The sequence below is a fragment of the Chelonoidis abingdonii genome, chromosome 3 (genome assembly GCF_003597395.2).
Source record: "Chelonoidis abingdonii isolate Lonesome George chromosome 3, CheloAbing_2.0, whole genome shotgun sequence".
Lineage (NCBI taxonomy): Eukaryota > Metazoa > Chordata > Testudines > Testudinidae > Chelonoidis > Chelonoidis abingdonii.
In genome coordinates, this window is record NC_133771.1 from 169,752,149 (window position 1) to 169,769,885 (window position 17,737).

A 17,737-nucleotide genomic window follows, 5' to 3' on the forward strand; every position below is an offset into this window, starting at 1 on the left:
AACTGAAACCTGCTCTTCACCCCCACCTGTCACTGAAGCATATTCAGGAACTCCAACCAGAAAGGGAGTCAATCTCAACTCTTTGGCAACTGCAGACAAAGGTCTGCAAGTGTCCTCTAAACTTTTCAATCTGACTCTCCAATGGGGAGGTGTCAGCAGTCTAAGGATTAAACAATAACAAAGAAAAATTAATCTGTTGCTGATTCTAAACCAGAGAACCAATCCTGCTGCCATCCGTGAAAGGGAAGACTCTAGCAGAACTTCCAAACCAGATGCAATGAAGGGGTAAGCCAGTTCCAGTCCTCTGCAGAGGAGAATTTGTTCACATGAGACAGCACATGCTCATTAGACCCTGAAGACAGCTACAGTACTTTACATGCAACTCCTCTGCAGACTTAATTTCAGGTCTCTAATTGGATACAGAAAACAGTGCACCTCTTGGGAGACTTTTCTGTGACACAGGAGGCCACTGCAAACTAATACCCTGTTGGCCTAGTTAGGCACATGAGATGATACTTTAAGCCAACAACTCAGAGGAAACAACAGAACTGCCTTCTACAGAGCCCTCACTATGTCCCTTCCACAATGAAATTCCCCACTCTGCCCCCAAGAGACAACAGGGCTCACTCCCTCAACAGGTCAGAACAGGCTGGAAGGCAGTTATGACTTTGGCAGCACAAAGAGGTGGGAATATAATCCTAATTCCTCTTCTGAGGAATCCTCAGTGGGGGAAGAGCTGGCATAGCTGGTTCCTACACTTCCCTCTCCCCACAACTCCTACTGCAGAAGAGGAGGCACAGCCAGAATATGCTGCCCTTGGTTATACTCAGCTGGCAGATGGTCCCTGGGAGACCACTGTCAGCAGGTGCATGTTACAACAGCCTCAGAGCTGCTGTAACATGCAACAGGGCTGGGCAGTGAATCAGGGAACCAGTTCTGGTTCCCTGACAACCTGGGACCACCTCTTTGCTGTCCCAAGCAGCAAGTCGGTGCAGCAGAGAATCCGGGACAACAACTGGAGCATGCACATGACTCCCCAGACACCAGAGATTCACTAGCTCTGCTCAGTGATTTTCTTCCAAGCTCAAGACTCAGCAAGCTATTTGCTAACAGCAGACTGGATATTTACCCCTTATAACTAGGAAAAGTTCTGGGCCACAAATGTCCGGTGAGGAGGGAGAGATCCTACAAATAAAAAGTTACAGAAAAGGACTTGAAAACATGCAACACAGTTGAGGAGAAACACAGAGGGACAGATTAGATGGACACACCAGGTCCGATTCTAATCTCACACTGGTTTTACTCTGGTGTAACTCCATTAACATCAACAGAATTACTCCCAATTTACTCCAGTGTGAACAAAATCAGACCCAGACTCCCAAGGCATTATAGAAATCATGCACCTACCTTCATTCTCATATCCCTGGCATATTTCTCCAGCTCCTTCCTTATGTCTGTCCGCATCATCTTTGCTACATTGAGGACCAGCTGCTTCCACTCAATGGGCTGAAAGCTGTGTGGCTCATGTGGGACGTATAATCCAATTTTTACTTTTTTGACTGAATGTAGATACTTTTTATAGGAATCTTCAAATTCAAAGACGAGATCGGTCAGAGTTCGATAGGTCAAAGGTTTGTCCATCAGATCTGATCTTCTGCTCATGCCCAGTGACCCATACCGGCCATTGCAGTAAATCCCAAGCACCACATGATGAAAATAGTTTCCTGAGAAGTGGGTTTTAAAGCTGATGGGGAATCGTTCCATGGAAGGCTGCCCATTGGTTAAGTATCTGTTATGCATTGTGTCAAGACAACTCTGAACAAAGGTTGTAAAGCAAATATTGGTGCAAGAGGACTTGCAACTTCCACCCCAGGAGCTCAGACTCCTTTATAAAAACATTCACTCCCACAATGCCCCTGCAAGGTAGGTGTTATAATACCCATTTTACTTAAGGGTGGATGAGGCACAGTAAGCTCAGGTCATTTGCCCCAGGTCACGCACCAAGTCAGTAGCAGAGCCAGGAAGGGGCCTGACTCCCAGTGCCCTGACCACACCTGTAAAAAAGGCAAAGCCAGATCAGTATGCAGGAAAACTAGTGCATGCCCCCAGCATTCGTTCCTTCAGCTAATACCATGCAGAGTTCCTCAGTTCTGCAGTCTCAAGGACCTTCCTTTGGTTCCATTTTGGAGCTGGCTGCTGCTCAGAGTTTTCCACATCTCCACAGCCTTCAGATGCTATGAAAGATCCCACACCATAGGTCTCATTTGAAGAGTTTTTATTCCTCCAGTTTATAAAATCACTTTCATTCTGACAAGTGCCATGCGAGTGTTTTTGTCCTCAGATATCCCATTAAATGCATAAAAAATGAGCAACTGGGTTAAAGAAAGGATTCACTCCAGACTCTGGCACAAAGAAATGACTAGGAGTAGCCATCTTTTAACCTGACCATGTTATGGTGATCAACCATTCCAAATTCTGCCTTACAGCAGCAGAATACAGTACTCCACAGGGAAGCTACATGTAGTTATCTAGATCATTTCCTCAACTCATGCTGGTGCCACCTCTCTGTGATCATTTCTGGAGTGGCTCCTTACAGATTCAGGACTGGTGCTGGTTGGTTCCAGTGGGAGCCAAATCCAGCCATCCTTTGCCAGCTAGGAGATTGGACAAGATGTGGTCTTAAAGGGGAAACAGAAACGATCCTGACATCCTTGTGCAGGCAAGTCTCCCTCTGCATACTAGGACAGATGGGTTGCGCCTTCTGAAGACCTAGCTTCTTCATTTGTTGTTAATCATCACAAGCAAACCTGCCCAAAGAACCCAGCAAGTCCCACTGGGCCTCAGCCCCTTTTTTCTTCTATCTAAGCTGGGGAGGGAGGTGCTATTGTTCATGCTTTTTTGTTTCTTCCATCACCTCACTAACACCTGACACTAAATGCCTACCCTACTCCATGTGTGTCTGGAACACCAAGTATTTGACAACTGCTCTCTTGGCTATTACACTGGTGACTGAATAAGGGACCTCCGGAGCTAAACATATGAGCTGCTACAGCTTGAGCTTTAGCTGTAGGCTATAAGAACTCATATCCTCTGCATATCAGCACGGCATAACACCCACCCACCATTGGGTTACAGATGCAAGGGGCATAGATATGGTCAGCAGCAGCATACCAATCAAATTATCTAATTAGATCCTTCAGGCCTTGTTCTGCTCTCAGCCACATCAGCGTAGTCAAGAGTAACTCTTTAAGGTCAATGGAATCAGACCAGCGTGAAGCCAGTGTGAAATAGAAAAGCAGGCCCTTTGCCCTCAGAGTAAAACGGCCTCCCCTCAAGTTAAAAGGCCAGATCTTGACCTGCATCAGAGAGAGCCACTCAATGCAGCCAGAGGAAGGACTCCTGCCCTGCCTCAGGGGCTAGTTTAATCCCAGAGCAGTCTCTATTTCAAATTCCACTATTCTAAGCTCCCTTCCTTCAGGGCCATTACCATGGCCAGGGCTCACTGAAGCAAAGCATATACTGTCCACACCCATGGCACACTCCTGTGCTCCACCCTATCATAGCCAGCTGGTTATTCCAGAACCCTCAGCTGCTCCAGTAGCATAAAGGAGCTGGAGCAGAGGACAGAATCTGGATCCTCAGCTGCCTTGTGCTGCTCTGCCAATGGGTTTCTTTGGCGAGGTAAAGATGCTAAGTCTTCTCTGTGGTGGAGGCAGGGGACATGGCTACAGGAAAGGTAGCGGTGTTGGGGTGTATCATAAGCCTCTTTCCCAAATCTGGACCTTAGCGTCCAAAATCTGGGTGCTTAGCATGAACCTCCAAGCTTAATTACCAGCTTGGATCTTATCTCGCTGCCACCAACAACAGGAATCAGTGCCTGGTACACTTGAGCCCCCAAAACCTTCCCTGGGGAACCCCCAGACTCAGATGCTTTGAGTCTCAACAAAGGGAAATAAACCACTTCCTTCCTCCTCCCTCTCCCACCCAGACTTTCCTCTCTGGGCTACTGAGAGTATTGATGCAATTCTTTACATCACATACCAAGAAGCATGTCTCCGTTATTCCACAAAGAGACAAACCCAAATACAAGGAAACAGAGATGATCCTATCTCTCCCCTCCCACCAACTCCCTGATGCTGCAGAGCTTACCTCCGTAGATCTGAACACAAAGAGAATTCCCTCCCCTTGTTCCTTAACTACCCAGAGAGAAAAACTCAAACAAGTCTTACAAAGAAAACTTTATATAAAAAAAAAAGAAGAAAAAGACATAAGAATATAAACTCTGCATCAAGATTGACAATACAAGCTATTGCTTATAAGATAGAATAAACAGTCTGATCAAAAAGATACATTTGAAACATTCAGCAAGTTAACACACATGTAATACCCCAAAACAACATAAAGCCTATATGTTTTCTACCTGTACTTACAAGTTGGACACAGAAGATTGAAGAAGAAAGAGCTTCTCATAAGCTGAGAGACACGACAAAAGCCAGAGTCCAAACTTCCCTCCCTGACTTTGAAAATCCGGTTTTCTGATTGGTCCTCTGGTCAGGTGTTTGGTTCCTTGTTAATCCTTTACAGGTAAAGAAACATTACCCTTAGCTATCTGTTATGACACGCCCCCATCACAGACAGTGGGAAACTCACTGGCGGTGATTTCTTCCTAGAACTTTAAAATAAACAGATTAAATACAACACATGCACCTTTACATATACTACTACGTATGTAAACTACAAAACTTCTACATCTTTAAGGACAATTTTAACCAGTGTATTCCAGGAAACTCTCACGGCGAGAGTGCATCAGCTACTTGTTAGAAGCTCCTGAAATGTGTTGAATTTTAAAATCAAAATCTTGGAGAGCTAAACTCCAACGAAGAAGTTTCTTGTGTTCCCTTTGGCTGTATGAAGCCACTTTAGCGCAGGCATGGCGTTTGAGCTGGAACCGCCGTCCCAAACGTATGGGCGTAGCTTTTCCAGGCGTACACAATGGCATAGCATTCCTTTCACTGACTGACCAGTGGCTTTCCCCTCAGATAGTTTTGCTGAGAAACACTACAGGATGGAATTGTGATCCGTCCTTCCTGCATGAGAATGCTCCTAACCACGCTCAGATGCATCGTGGTTACTAGGAATGTTTGTCAAAGTCTGGGCCTTAGCACAGGGTCAGACGTGAGCGTCGCCTTAAGTTGGTAAAGGCCTCCTGACACTCATCGTCCATTTAACTGTATTGGGCTGGGTTTTTTTTTGGTTAGTCGGGCAGTGGGCAGCAATTTGGCTGTAGTAGTGGTCAAATCGCCTGTAGTACCGGCCAAGCCTCAGAAGGATTGGACTGTTTCTTTGACTTTGGGACAGGCCACTTTTGGATAGCATCCACCTTGGCCTGTAGGGGTTTATGGTTCCCTCGACCCACCTGGTGTCCCAGGTAGTCACTCTGTTTGGCCGATTGACATTTTTGGCCTTAACAGTTAGTCCTGCTGCCTGATACACTCAAAGACCTTTTCCAGTGTACTAGCTGTTCGGTTCCGGAGTCTGAAAAAATGGCCACATGCATCAAAGGTAGGCAACTGCATATTCTCCCAGTCCTGCAGTAACCATCTACCAGCCTCGGAAGGTGGCGGGTGCATTTCGCAGCCCGAAAGGAAGTACAATTAATTCATACACCCCCGCATGGGTGACAAATGCTGACCTTTCCTTGGCAGGTTCATCTAGCGGTAACTTGCCAGTACCACTGTGGTTAAGTCTATTGTGAGAATGAACTGGGCACGTCCCAACTTCTCCAATAGCTCATCTGTGCGTGGCTTGGATAGTTGTCTGGACGAGTTACCACATTTAGCTTATGGTAGTCCACGCAAAAGCGTATTTCCCCATCTGTTGGGTACCAGAACCACGGAGATGCCATGCACTGGTAGATTGAGCGTATTATACCCATCTGTAGCATGTTCTGGATCTCCTGTTCTATGAAGCTGGGCATGAGGAGACACCCGATAGGGTGGTGTCTAATTGAGTGAGCATACCTGTGTCAATGGAGTGGTATGCCTGTTCAGTCTTGTCCTGGAGTGGCTGAGAACAATGGGGCGAAGCTAGTGCACAGCTCCTGGATTTGTTGCCGCTGCCGACATTCCAGGGTGGTTGAGAGGTTCACCTCTCACGCCACCATGCCTTTTTCCGTCATAGTAGACGCCATCAGGCCACTCAGTGTCATCTCCTCCCTGACTGTAAACTGACAAACTGTAAGTCTCTGGATAAAAGGGCTTGAGAAATTAACATGGTACACTTTGGCTTTTTAGTGAGGAATTGGGAAATGCTATGAGGTAGTTAACACCTCCCAGCGCTCTTGGACCGTGAATGGCCCTTCCATGAATGCTTCCATCTTATGGGCCTGTTGCGCCTTCAAGACCATAACCTGGTCCCTCTCTTGAAGGAACGGTCTCTGGTATGTTTACATACTAGGCCTTTTGCTCTCTCCTGAGTACTTAGGTTTTCTCTAGCAAGGACTAAAGAGTGTCGAGGGTGTTTGTAGGTTGCTTACAAGTCCAGAATGTAGTTCTGGAGAGGGTGTAAACCCCTCCCATTGTTGCTTCACCAACTGTAACGGCCCCTTAACCTCGTGGCCATACACAATTCAAATGGGAACCCTAAACTGGGATGTGGTACAGCCCTGTAAGCAAAGAGCAACTGCTGCAACACTAGGTCCCAGTCATTGGAGTATTCATTCACGGAATTTACGGATCATGGCCCCCAAGTTCCATTAAACTTTCGACCAGGCCATTGGTTTGATGGTGGTAAGGGTGGAAAACCAAGTGATTCACCCCATTGAGTTTCCCCACAGGTCTTTCATGGTGCCTGCCAGGAAATTGATCCTGAATCGGTAAGGATATTGAGGGCGCAACCTACCCTGGCAAAAATGTCTGGTTTAGGGCCTCACACCGCTTTAGCCCTGGTGTTGCCTAGAGCTACTGCTTCCGGCCATCGGGTAGCAAAGTCCACGAAAGTCAGTACGTACTGCTTTCCCTGGGCGTCTTTCTTGGGAAAGGACCCAGAATATCCACAGCTACTCGCTGAAATGGGACCTCAATTATGGGGAGTGGCTGGAGAGGGGCCTTGACCAGATCTTGGGGCTTTCCCACTCTTTGGCACACCTCACAAGACCGGACATACTGGGCAACTTCCTTGCCCATCCCCTCCCAGTGGAAGGACTTCCCCAACCTGTCTTTGGTTCTGTTCACCCCAGCATGGCCACTGGGATGATCATGGGCTAAGCTTAAGAGCTTCCCCCGGTACTTAGTTGGAACCACCAACCGTTTGTGCGGCTGCCATTCTTCCTGGTGTCCACCAGAAAGAATTTCCTTGTATAAAAGTCCTTGGTCTATAACAAACCGGGATCGGTTAGAAGAGCTGAGAGGCAGTGGGTGCTCCGTGCCGCCACCCAAGCTTTCTGAAGGCTGTCATCTGCTTCCTGCTCAGTCTGGAACTGTTCCCTTGAGGCTGGGGATACCAGTTCTTCCTCAGACTGTGGACTTGGGCTTGGTCCCTCTGGAAGTGATGTAGGTGATGGGGTTGTTTCCGTTGCTGGTGAACCGCTCTCCGCTGGTGCACCTGGTGGTATTCAGGCTCTGGCTGAGCCTCTTCGGTATGGTTGTCTGTTGCTTCTGCCAGTTCAGGCTCGCTGGCCCCTCTGGCGTTGAGGTTGAAGATGTGGTTGCAACTGCTGGTGCTGGTGCTGGTTGCTGTTCCAGTTCCGGTCCTGGGACTGGAGGTGCTGTGGCTGGTTCAGCCGTTGGCATGGGATCCGGGTCCACTACCTCTGTCTGGGTCTCTGGTAACACAGACGGGTTCCCTGTGGACGGCTCAGGAACAGGAATGGGTCTGGAAGCTTGCCTGGTTTGGCTGCGTGTAACCATTCCTACTCTCTTGGCCCGCTTCACCTGGTTGGCCAAGTCTTCCCCCAGTAGCATGGGGATGGAATAATTGTCATAGACTGCAAAAGTCCACATTCCTGACCAGCCTTTGTACTGGACAGGCAGTTCAGCTGTAGGCAAGTCCACAGCTTGTGACATGAAGGGGTAAATGGTCACTTTGGCCTTTGGGTTGATGAGTTTGGGATCCACGAAGGATTGGTGGATAGCTGACACTTGTGCCCCCGTGTCTCTCCACGCGGTAACCTTCTTTCCGCCCACTCTCAAATTTCCCTTCGCTCCAAGGGATTTGAGAGGTATCTGGGCCTGGGGATCTTTGGTGTGATGGTGTGTAATGACTTGCACCCGGGTGGGGTTCTTTGGGCAGTTGGCCTTTATATGTCCCAGTTCATTACACTTATAGCATCTTCCAGCTGACGGGTCACTGGGTTGAGGTGAGTTACTGGAGACTGGTGAGGTGGAAGGATAGGGTGTCTGTGGCTTTCCTTGGGTTGTAGGTGGGGTTTTGGGTTGCCCGGTTGTAGGGTTTATTGTCGGTGTGCCCCCTGGGGTTTTCATTCCCCTTTACAGTAGCTTTCTTGCTTTCTGCCACTTCCATCCATTTGGCTCCAATCTCCCCCGCCTCGGTGAGATTTTTGGTTTTTCATCTTGGATGTACCGTGTTATGTCCTCAGGAACACCATCCAAGAACTGCTCCATTTTCATGAGGAGGTGCAGTTCGTCAATGGATTGAACCTGGTTCCTGATATCCAGGCGTCATAATGCTTTCCCAACGTAGTAGGCGTGTTTGGGAAATGACCCATCTGGTTTCCACTTTTGGGTTCTGAAACGCCGACGGGCATGATCCGGGTTTATCCCCATTCTGTATCTGGCCTTGGTTTGAAACAGTTTATAATCGTTCATTTGGTCCTTTGGCATTTCAGCCGCCACCTCTGCTAAGGGTCCACTGAGGTGTGACCTCAGCTCTACCATGTACTGGTCTTCAGGGATGCTGTACCCAATGCAGGCTCTTTCAAAATTTTCTAAGAAGGCCTCAGTGTCATCACCTGCCTTGTAGTTGGGAAATTTCTTGTGCGGTTGAACAACAACTGGCGACGGGTGATTAGGATTGGCTGGGGCATTCTGATGCTTAGCCTGTTCTAATTTCCAGGCCTGCCGGTGGGCCTTGTCTCTCTCTTTTTCCATCTCTCGTTGGAGGCTGCATCTTTGTCTGCATCTTGTTCTTGTTGCTTTCCATCTTTGTTTGTGGGCTGCCTTTTGGCTGCTTGTCTTTTTGTGAGGCTGCTTCCTCTTTGGCTGCTTGTTCTTTTTTGTAAGCAGTGTCTTTTTGGCCTTTTTCTCTCAGCTCCATCTCTTGTATTTTTTTTTCCAGGTCTCGCCTTAATTGATCGGCGTCTTTATTTGTTCTTCAGTTCTTGCTCGTCCTGCTTTTAGGGCATCTTGGCAGTCATGGTTCTGTTTTCTTGTGTGGGGGGGTGCCCTCTGGTGGTTATTGTTAACTGCTGGTCTCTGTTGTCTCTGGCCCCAGTGGCTGAACGTGTCCTTTTTTTCTTCTTCTGGCTTATGTTTTACTAGAACAGAACCAGTTTCTTTGCATGTGTGTTTGCTGGGTTCCTTAACATCCATTGGGCTTTCTATGTTTAACGAAGACCCTTATGTCTCTTGTTAAATGCAAGCCAAGCTGGCAGAGAGAAACAGGAAAACATTTACTCTCTGGCCCTTTTAACCACCCTTTCTCTCTGCTAACACCCTACAGGAAAAAGAAAAACATATATCCTCCCTGGCTTTCTGGATTCTTATTCCCAGTTCGCGCCACCCATTATCCTCAGCCTCTTTCCAATCTTCGCGACTTCGGCGTCAATCTGGGTGCTTAGCATGAACTCCCAAGCTTAATTACCAGCTTGGTCTTATCTCGCTGCCCAACAGAATCAGTGTCCTGGTACACTTGAGCCCCCAAAACCTTCCCTGGGGAACCCCAGACTCAGATGCTTTGAGTCTCAACAAAGGAGAATAAACCACTTCCCTTCCTCCTCCCTCTCCACGCCTTTCTCTTCTGGGCTACCTGGAGTATTGATGCCATCTCTTTACATCACATACCAAGAAGCCTGTCTCCGTTATTCCACAAAGAGACAAACCCCATACAAGGAACAGAATGATCCTATCTCTCCCTCCCCCCAACTCCTGATGCTGCAGAGCTTACCCTCCGTAGATCTACACCAAGAGATTCCCTCCCCTTGTTCCTTAACCTACCCAGAGAGAAAAACTCAACACAAGTCTTACAAAGAAAACTTTTATATAAAAAAAAAGAAAGAAAAGACCTAAGATATATAACTCTGCATCGATGACAATACAAGCTATTGCTTATAAGAAATTAGAATAAACACGTCTGATCAAAAAGATATCATTTGAAACTATCCAGCAAGTTACACACATGTAATACCCCCAAACACACATAAAGCCTATATTGTTTTCTACTGTACTTACAAGTTGACACCAGAAGATTGAAAAGAAAGAAGCTTCTCATAGCTGAGAGACAGCAGACAAAGCAGAGTCCAAACTTCCCTCCCTGACTTTTGAAATCGGTTTTCTGATTGGTCCTCTGGTCAGGTGTTTGGTTCCTTGTTATCCTTTACAGTAAAAGAAATATTACCCTTAGCTATCTGTTTATGACAGGGTGTCCTATGCCGCTACGGAACCCTGGCTGCTGGACGCCTAAACAGCCAGAATTAGAAGGAGCCATCACCCTTAGAGGATCGCCTAACGTTGCGCGGGGGAAATTAGAGGGTAGGCCTAGCGCAGTCGAGCCCACGACCGAGGGCCAATGGTGTACGAGACTATCCCAGAGCACTCGCAAACCCACATCCTCTGAATGCAGCTCAAGATCTCGCAAATCCTTCGAGCTGGCAACTGGTTAAACACTAGTGCAACAAGTGTTGTGACACGCAATTAGTAGCGAGTTACAATGACGGCGCACCTGTCCACAGACGGGTTTATCGTGACCAAGGCCGATTTAGGTATTCTGTGACTCTGACGCCAAGGATGTCTGTAATACCGTGCCAGGTACGTTAATGAGGAGATAGGGAATATTCGTGTAGTGGCCACAGAAGCGAACGGTTATGGCCTAGCCGCGGATCCACAGTGCACATGTTGACTGCTCTGACAGGCCTACTGAACTTTGAGCACTGGGCAGAGCAAAAAGGCCCTGCGAAACTTTGCATTCTTTTGCCCAGCGTGGAGCTCTGATCCAGTCCACGGGGTGGCGATGCAGTCCAAATCCAAAAGAGCTCCAGCGTGGACCGTACGGGAGTACTGCATCTGATGCGCTCGTAGGGAGAACAAACTGTTCTATCGATCAGCCTTCCATTACAGCAGAACGAAATGCACCAAAGCATTTGAAACAATACTTCCAGCGTGATAGAACAGAGCCGCCAGGACACTGACCGCCAGTTCTGCAAGACAGTGTACCGGAGTCCAAGAATCAATGGGATTCAGGTGAGGAGGGAGGAGCGCGAGAGGACTCCAGCTAATTCCCTACAGTCCCCGCAGTCATCCGAAAAGCATTGCCATTCCTTAAGCTGAGCCCATCGGCCTGACGGGCCAAAACCCTGTCGCGGTCGGTAGCGTTCACATATTACCCCCACTCCCGGCCCCGTGCAAAGAAAAGAGAAACTAAATTGTTATCTGTGCCATTGTTCAATGTTACCGTGATGTCTACTGCAGCCTGCTGGTAGACGCTGGTTGCTGCAGCGACCTGCACTAGCAAGATCTCCGCCCCTGTCTTTTCCTGATCCAGGTCATCGAAAATGGGGAAAACCGCATCACTCCCGCTAATGTCTGCCTGGCTAGCCTCAGTGACGCGCGGCAGGGGGGCCTGTGGTAAAATAGGAATGACTCCCAGGTCGTTCCCTGCAGATGGTACAGAACAACTCGGTAACCGTCTCTCAGCAAATAGGAGGCTGAGCTCTATCAGCCCCCTTTCATTGGTCTAAAAAAAGTTCTGTCGCCTAGGACTATCAATAGCGCGGGGGCTTCCTCCCCCTCTTTTCTCTCACAAGAGTCATGTTTCTATTCCTGCTAGCTTTATACTTCAATCACAGCAAAGGGAGACCTGCCACGGTAGTCCAGAGGTTGGCGGGGAGAAAAGCAAACGGGTGGGGGTGCTTGCAGGGCCCCCCTGAATGGCGCAGCACCTCCATTCTGCGGGATCTCTGGCTTTGACCCCAGCGCGGCTGTCCTCTGCTGCTCTATAACTTCCTTCCACTCTAAAAGGAGACTACTCATTTTCTAGACAAACCATAAAGAAGGGGAATGACCGGGGAGTCATCCATTTTCCATGCGCCCCAGGACCGACTCAGCATAGGCAGCCAGGAGCACCATGACAGCGACAGATGACGAAAGGAGATAACCGTCATCTCTCGCAATTTAATGGCAGTGAGGTGCAATCGGAATGGTCACCTCTCTGCTACTGCAGAAAGGCAACATGAATAGCTGCTGTGTAACACTGCAAAGTAAGCGCGCTGCTGACAAGCCGACATCCCAGGTACCATATTTGGGGACAGTGATGAAAGCAAACAGGCTCATGGTTGCCATACTATGGCGGCGCCAGGGCCAATCCAGGGAAAGGCACAAAATGATTGCTGGCGTGTGGCTTTATGGAAGGATTGGTGACGACATTACCCAGAATCACCGCGCCTTTTTGCCCATTATATGGATCTCACCCAGTTGAACCAATGGCGGGGCGGACTGCGGACTATGGCTGGGATAGCTACCCACAGTGCAACGCTCCAGAAATCGACGCTAGCCTCGGTACATGGATGCACACCACCGAATTAATGTGCTTAGTGTGGCTGCGTGCACTCGACTTTATGCAATCTGTTTTACAAAACCGATTTCTGTAAAATCGGAATAATCCCGTAGTGTAGACATACCCTCAGTATAGAAAACAAGGGATGACCCAACAAGAAAAAGGTTGCATATACAATTCCTGATCCTGGGATCTTTGGCATTCCTTCTCTTTCTTCACACCCCCCCCCTCCAAAATTCTTTAAACACAAACATAATAGGCATTACATAGTTGAAATGGCATAGGACATTAGTCTGAATATTCTCCCTGCCTACAGCCTGCTTTCCTCCCCGCTTCCTGCATACCAGGAGTGCCTGACAGCTGCTTAGAAATTGGAGAACAACAAACTTTTTACCAAGACAAGAAAAGATGAGGATCCTGATTCTGAGTTCACTTGAACTGACACTATATACTTATGCCAATGTAACTCCATTGAAATCAATGGAGTTACTCTGGGTATACAGTAGCATCAACTCAAATTCAGCCCTTAGTTCCTAAAGCAGTGTGAAGAAGAATACCCAGTGATCCTCATATGTCCTCTAAATTCTTTTCTCCAGGTGGTTTCACCCATCTGGCATTGGACAAGTTTCACTTTGTGAGACCACCACCATTTTTTCCTATTCTTCTCTTTCCAGCATGAGCATGCCTTGGAATCCCTGAAACTCACTAGAAAAGGATTCCAGGATGATCTAGACCCAGAGGTCTAAAGTCAATACGCCAAAGGTTAAATCATATTGATGTTTTTCTTTGTACAGCACCTCAAAACAAACAGTTGGCCAGATCTTCTGCTGATGTCAGCATGGTTCCATTGACTTTTAACAGAGTTCTGCCCATTTACACCAAGTTACATCACCTCTCTACCCAGTGAGACCAGAACATGAACTCATTACCCTCTGGTAAGAACGAGAAGAGAGGGGCTCTACATACAAAATAAGTGAGGTTTTTTCGCATCTTCCTAACCAGGGTTAAGGCCTGGAGCCATTAAACCCAGAGTCACTCCACTGAAGTGGAGGATTAAATAGGAATCCAGCATATTCAAGAAGGCAACATTTTTGAGAAAAAAAAATTAACCCCGAGCATCAAACTGAAGAATCTGATACAGAGATAACACATTAAAAGAAGTAGAGACAAACACAGCAAGCCTGGTAGGTCTACATCTTCTGCGCATTAATAGACTCTTCCCATCAACCATACGCATTTCTTGCAACACAGAATAAAAGAACAAGCCTGCAAAGTAGATCATTTAAGCAGCCCAGAAATCCAAGCGCAACACATGGTGCAACTGGATAAACCATGGCAGTATATGCATCCCGCCATCCATCTACTACCTCCAGATTACAATAAACACAGATTCTGATCTTAGCTACACTGGTGTAAATCAGGAGTATCTCCATTGCATTCAGTGGTCTTGACTGTAAGCTCCATTACACCAATGAAAATCAGGAGTAACCCCACTGAAGTCAGCGGAATTAAATGAGTGTAAATCCAGTGAGAGATCAGAATCAGGCCCAATGCAGTTACACCAGCTGGAGAATTACGCCTACAATGGCTTCATTTAAAATGTGACCTCACTCTTCTAGTAACAGAATGCAATATTCTGTATATACTAAGATCAGGTTACTATCATTTTTCTATGGATAGACTCTTTTAAAGGCCTATTCTATTTATTATTCTATGTAACTGTCTAAACAAATGCCTTTTGTTAGCACCTATTAAACTTTCAAGTGTTGCACTGATCTGCCACAATTGTTCCCTTCATTATACAAGGGTTTTAACCCTGTTTCACTCTGAGTAGCTCTCTACTAAGTACACACAAAGCCTCCACGGCCACCTGCCCATATGCACACGCTTCTATCATAAGGTCTCAGAAGTCGCAATTTAATTGCATTAAGCTCTAAGTAGGAGTAAAAGCCTTTGGAGGAAGGAAACGGCTTTACTTACCATCAGCTATCACAGAAACAACTGCTGTGAAAATTAACCTTTAGGTGCATGATGCATCTGCTAAGCGACAAGTCAATCAGAATCTCCACCACAGATGAAATGAAACACACAGCAAATTGGTTAGAAAGGCAACTTAGATCTTCCCCTCTGGCTGGGTGTCATCTCCTTTCTATTCTTCTCCTTCCCACACCCACACACAAGTAGAGCTGTGCTGCAGCAAACAGAAGGCCACGACATACCCATACCGCTCTCAGTCACATTTTTGAGAGACATGGGTCTGTCTGCAGGACTGGGAATTGGGAATTCAGTTCTGTGCTACAGCACAGAAGGCGCAACGTGCCAGAGGTGGAAGAAGCAAAAGTGGCTACCCCCTCCAGATTCCAGGCTATTGCAGGGACCAATATAGCTCTGGTTATAAATTAGAGCAGTCTCCCTGGGACTATATATGGGCTGTACAGAACCCCCTATAGCACTCAGGTATGCTAATCTCCCAACCTGCCTCATCTTGCCTGTTCATCTCCTATTCCAGGGGTCACAGGAAAGGGCGGGAGATTCCAGAGGGTATTTGTCAGCCTGCACAGCTCCTATGCCACACGAATTCTCCCCTGGCCACTTGGAGTTCCTTAACTGTCTCTATACACCATTGGAGCACATATGGAAAATGAAGCATGAGTGGACTCACCGTTCCCCACTCCCAATCCCGTGGCAGAAATTCCCAAGAGCTAATCCTGGTTCTGATACAGATTCCCTTTGAGGCTTTACGCTAGTCATTTAGCCTCAGTTTCCCCATGGGGACATTAAAGGGCCTGGTTATGATCTCTCAGATACACCAGGTGGTTGAAGTCAAAGGACATGCACCAGAGTAAAATCAGTGATAGGAGAATCGGACCAAAGCTTGAGGGGCTTTGAAGATGGGCCAGATTCCCAGCTGGTATAAACTGGCATAGCTCCATTGAGAAGTATTTTAATAAATTCAAAAATAAAAGTTAATGGCCAATACAAAATAAACACATTTTCTTACAGCAGAAATACTGGGCCACATTCCTCACCACAATACATTGGTTTTACTGTTATTTTAAAATGGAGCTATTCACATTTAAGTCTCCTTTGCTTTAATGGTAGCAAATGCTGGAGATGAGCCAAAACCCAAATTCCTGCTCTGAAACCCCCCTGCTACCCTAATCCTTGGGAAAATTCCAATCCAGATCCAAACTTCATAATTTTGGGTTATCCTTATAACTGACCTGAATTGGAACACAAAATTGAAAGACACTTGAACTCTGAGGCTTGCCTGATATTCCTCTCACATTGGTGTAAATGAGAAACACCATCACTGAGGTCAATGGAGTTACGTTGGCTCACATCAGTGAAAATTAGCTGAGAATCAGCTCTAGTCTGAAGTTGGATTGATCACATCTTGCATGGACACTTGAGTCTATCTAGGGTGACCAGATTGCAAGTGTGAAAAATCAGGACACATTTTTCTGGAGTAGGGGTAAAGTTGTGTATATAAGACAAAGTCCCTAAAATTGGGACATCTAGTCACCAACGTCCATCTGAAAGCATCTTATTGACACTGCATTCCAAACCCACTTCATTATCAATGGAACAGTCATGATCAGTTCACTGACAGCATGATCATGGCTTTTAAATTAGACAGAAGTACTCAAGCTGATGGATCTCAGCCAGTTGTATGTTAAAAATCCAGGCGTCACATACCTGTTTTCACATATTTGCAGTAGAAACAGATAGTAGCCATTAATTTTTACCAACACCATGCACCACCGATGCAACAACAGCTTTAAAAAAAATAATCAGAATTGGAACACAATGCCATGTTCACAAGAGTCCTGGCAGAAGTAAAGTACCTTCCCGCCCTATCCCCACCAATAGCTGCTCTATGATTACCCTGAAACATACCAAAAGTAGTTTCAGGTCAGAAGACAAACTTTAAACCACTCTCCTTGACATTCCTTATTTATTCTCCAACAGTGACTTCCAGGTCGACTTTCCTCAGTTTGTTAACCTGAACACGATTTTTCAGAGTTCCAGCAGCGTAGGCTCAACTCCAGTGTCAAAGTCAAGCTGTCTCTGGGCTGTGTACATCAACAATAAAGTTTCTGGAATGGGCACTTGCAGCTGGCAATATCAGTGTGACAGCAGCTGGCTTTCCATGGTGAGATGAGCTCAATTTACTGCCTAAAATCAAATTTACACAGAGCCAACAACACACAGCATGTAGGACTGAGCTAAGGCCCAAAGACCTTAACCAGTTTGTACCTAGGCCAAACTCCTATGGACTTTAATAGAAGCTTGGACTGAATAAAGACTGAGGCACAAACTGCCCCTTCTGCCCACTTGGGAGAGAGGGAAACGAACACCTAGGAGTCCTGGGGAGGAACAGAGATGGACAGACAGGATTGCTGCTTTCAGTGAAACATACCCCCAATTCGTGGACCTTCAGGAAGCTCCTCCACCGGACATCTGCAGAGGTTAAGATTCACAGCTGTGGGAGAGGACTGCTCGGTTGCATTTCTTCCCCTCAGCTTGCTGGGCTCACTATCTACTGACTATCAGCATTAATTTAAGCACTTTCCCCTTATGCAGCATGAACCCCTCCCTCCAACCAGGAGCAGCTGCAGAGACAGCAGGGAATTCTCCTCCAGAGCTAACTGCTAGGAGCTGGAGGGGCCCCAGGAGAAACTACGAAGATATGCCAAGGGCCACTATATAGCTGCAGGCTTTCCAAGTCTCTCACACACACACTCGGCCAAAGAAATGATCCAGTCCAAGCTCCATGAAGGGAAGGTTGCCCAGATGTCAGTTCCCTGCATGGGATTTTCCTTGAGTAAGGACTTGAGAATTTGTTCCATGGAAAAGAGATATGGACAACAACAGGGGGCTGACCTTGTCTAGCCTTAAGCACACTAGGGGAACAGCTGGCATCAAAGTATTTTTTTTACAGTAAAATGGATGAGATGCTCGGCAAGTTAAATTCACTTCATCAAAGGGCCAGGACTTTTCAGCTGAC

General features: G+C 46.9%; 1 protein-coding gene across 1 annotated transcript in view; it reads right to left on the reverse strand.

Moving 5' to 3' along the window:
• Positions 1 to 17,737, reverse strand: part of VASH2 (vasohibin 2) — a 68,177-nt gene that overhangs the window by 12,275 nt on the left and 38,165 nt on the right. The window contains exon 6 of the mRNA XM_032769087.2: positions 1,408 to 1,789. Within this exon, the coding sequence (XP_032624978.1) occupies positions 1,408 to 1,789 (382 nt within the window). The remainder of the gene's footprint in view (positions 1 to 1,407; positions 1,790 to 17,737) is intronic.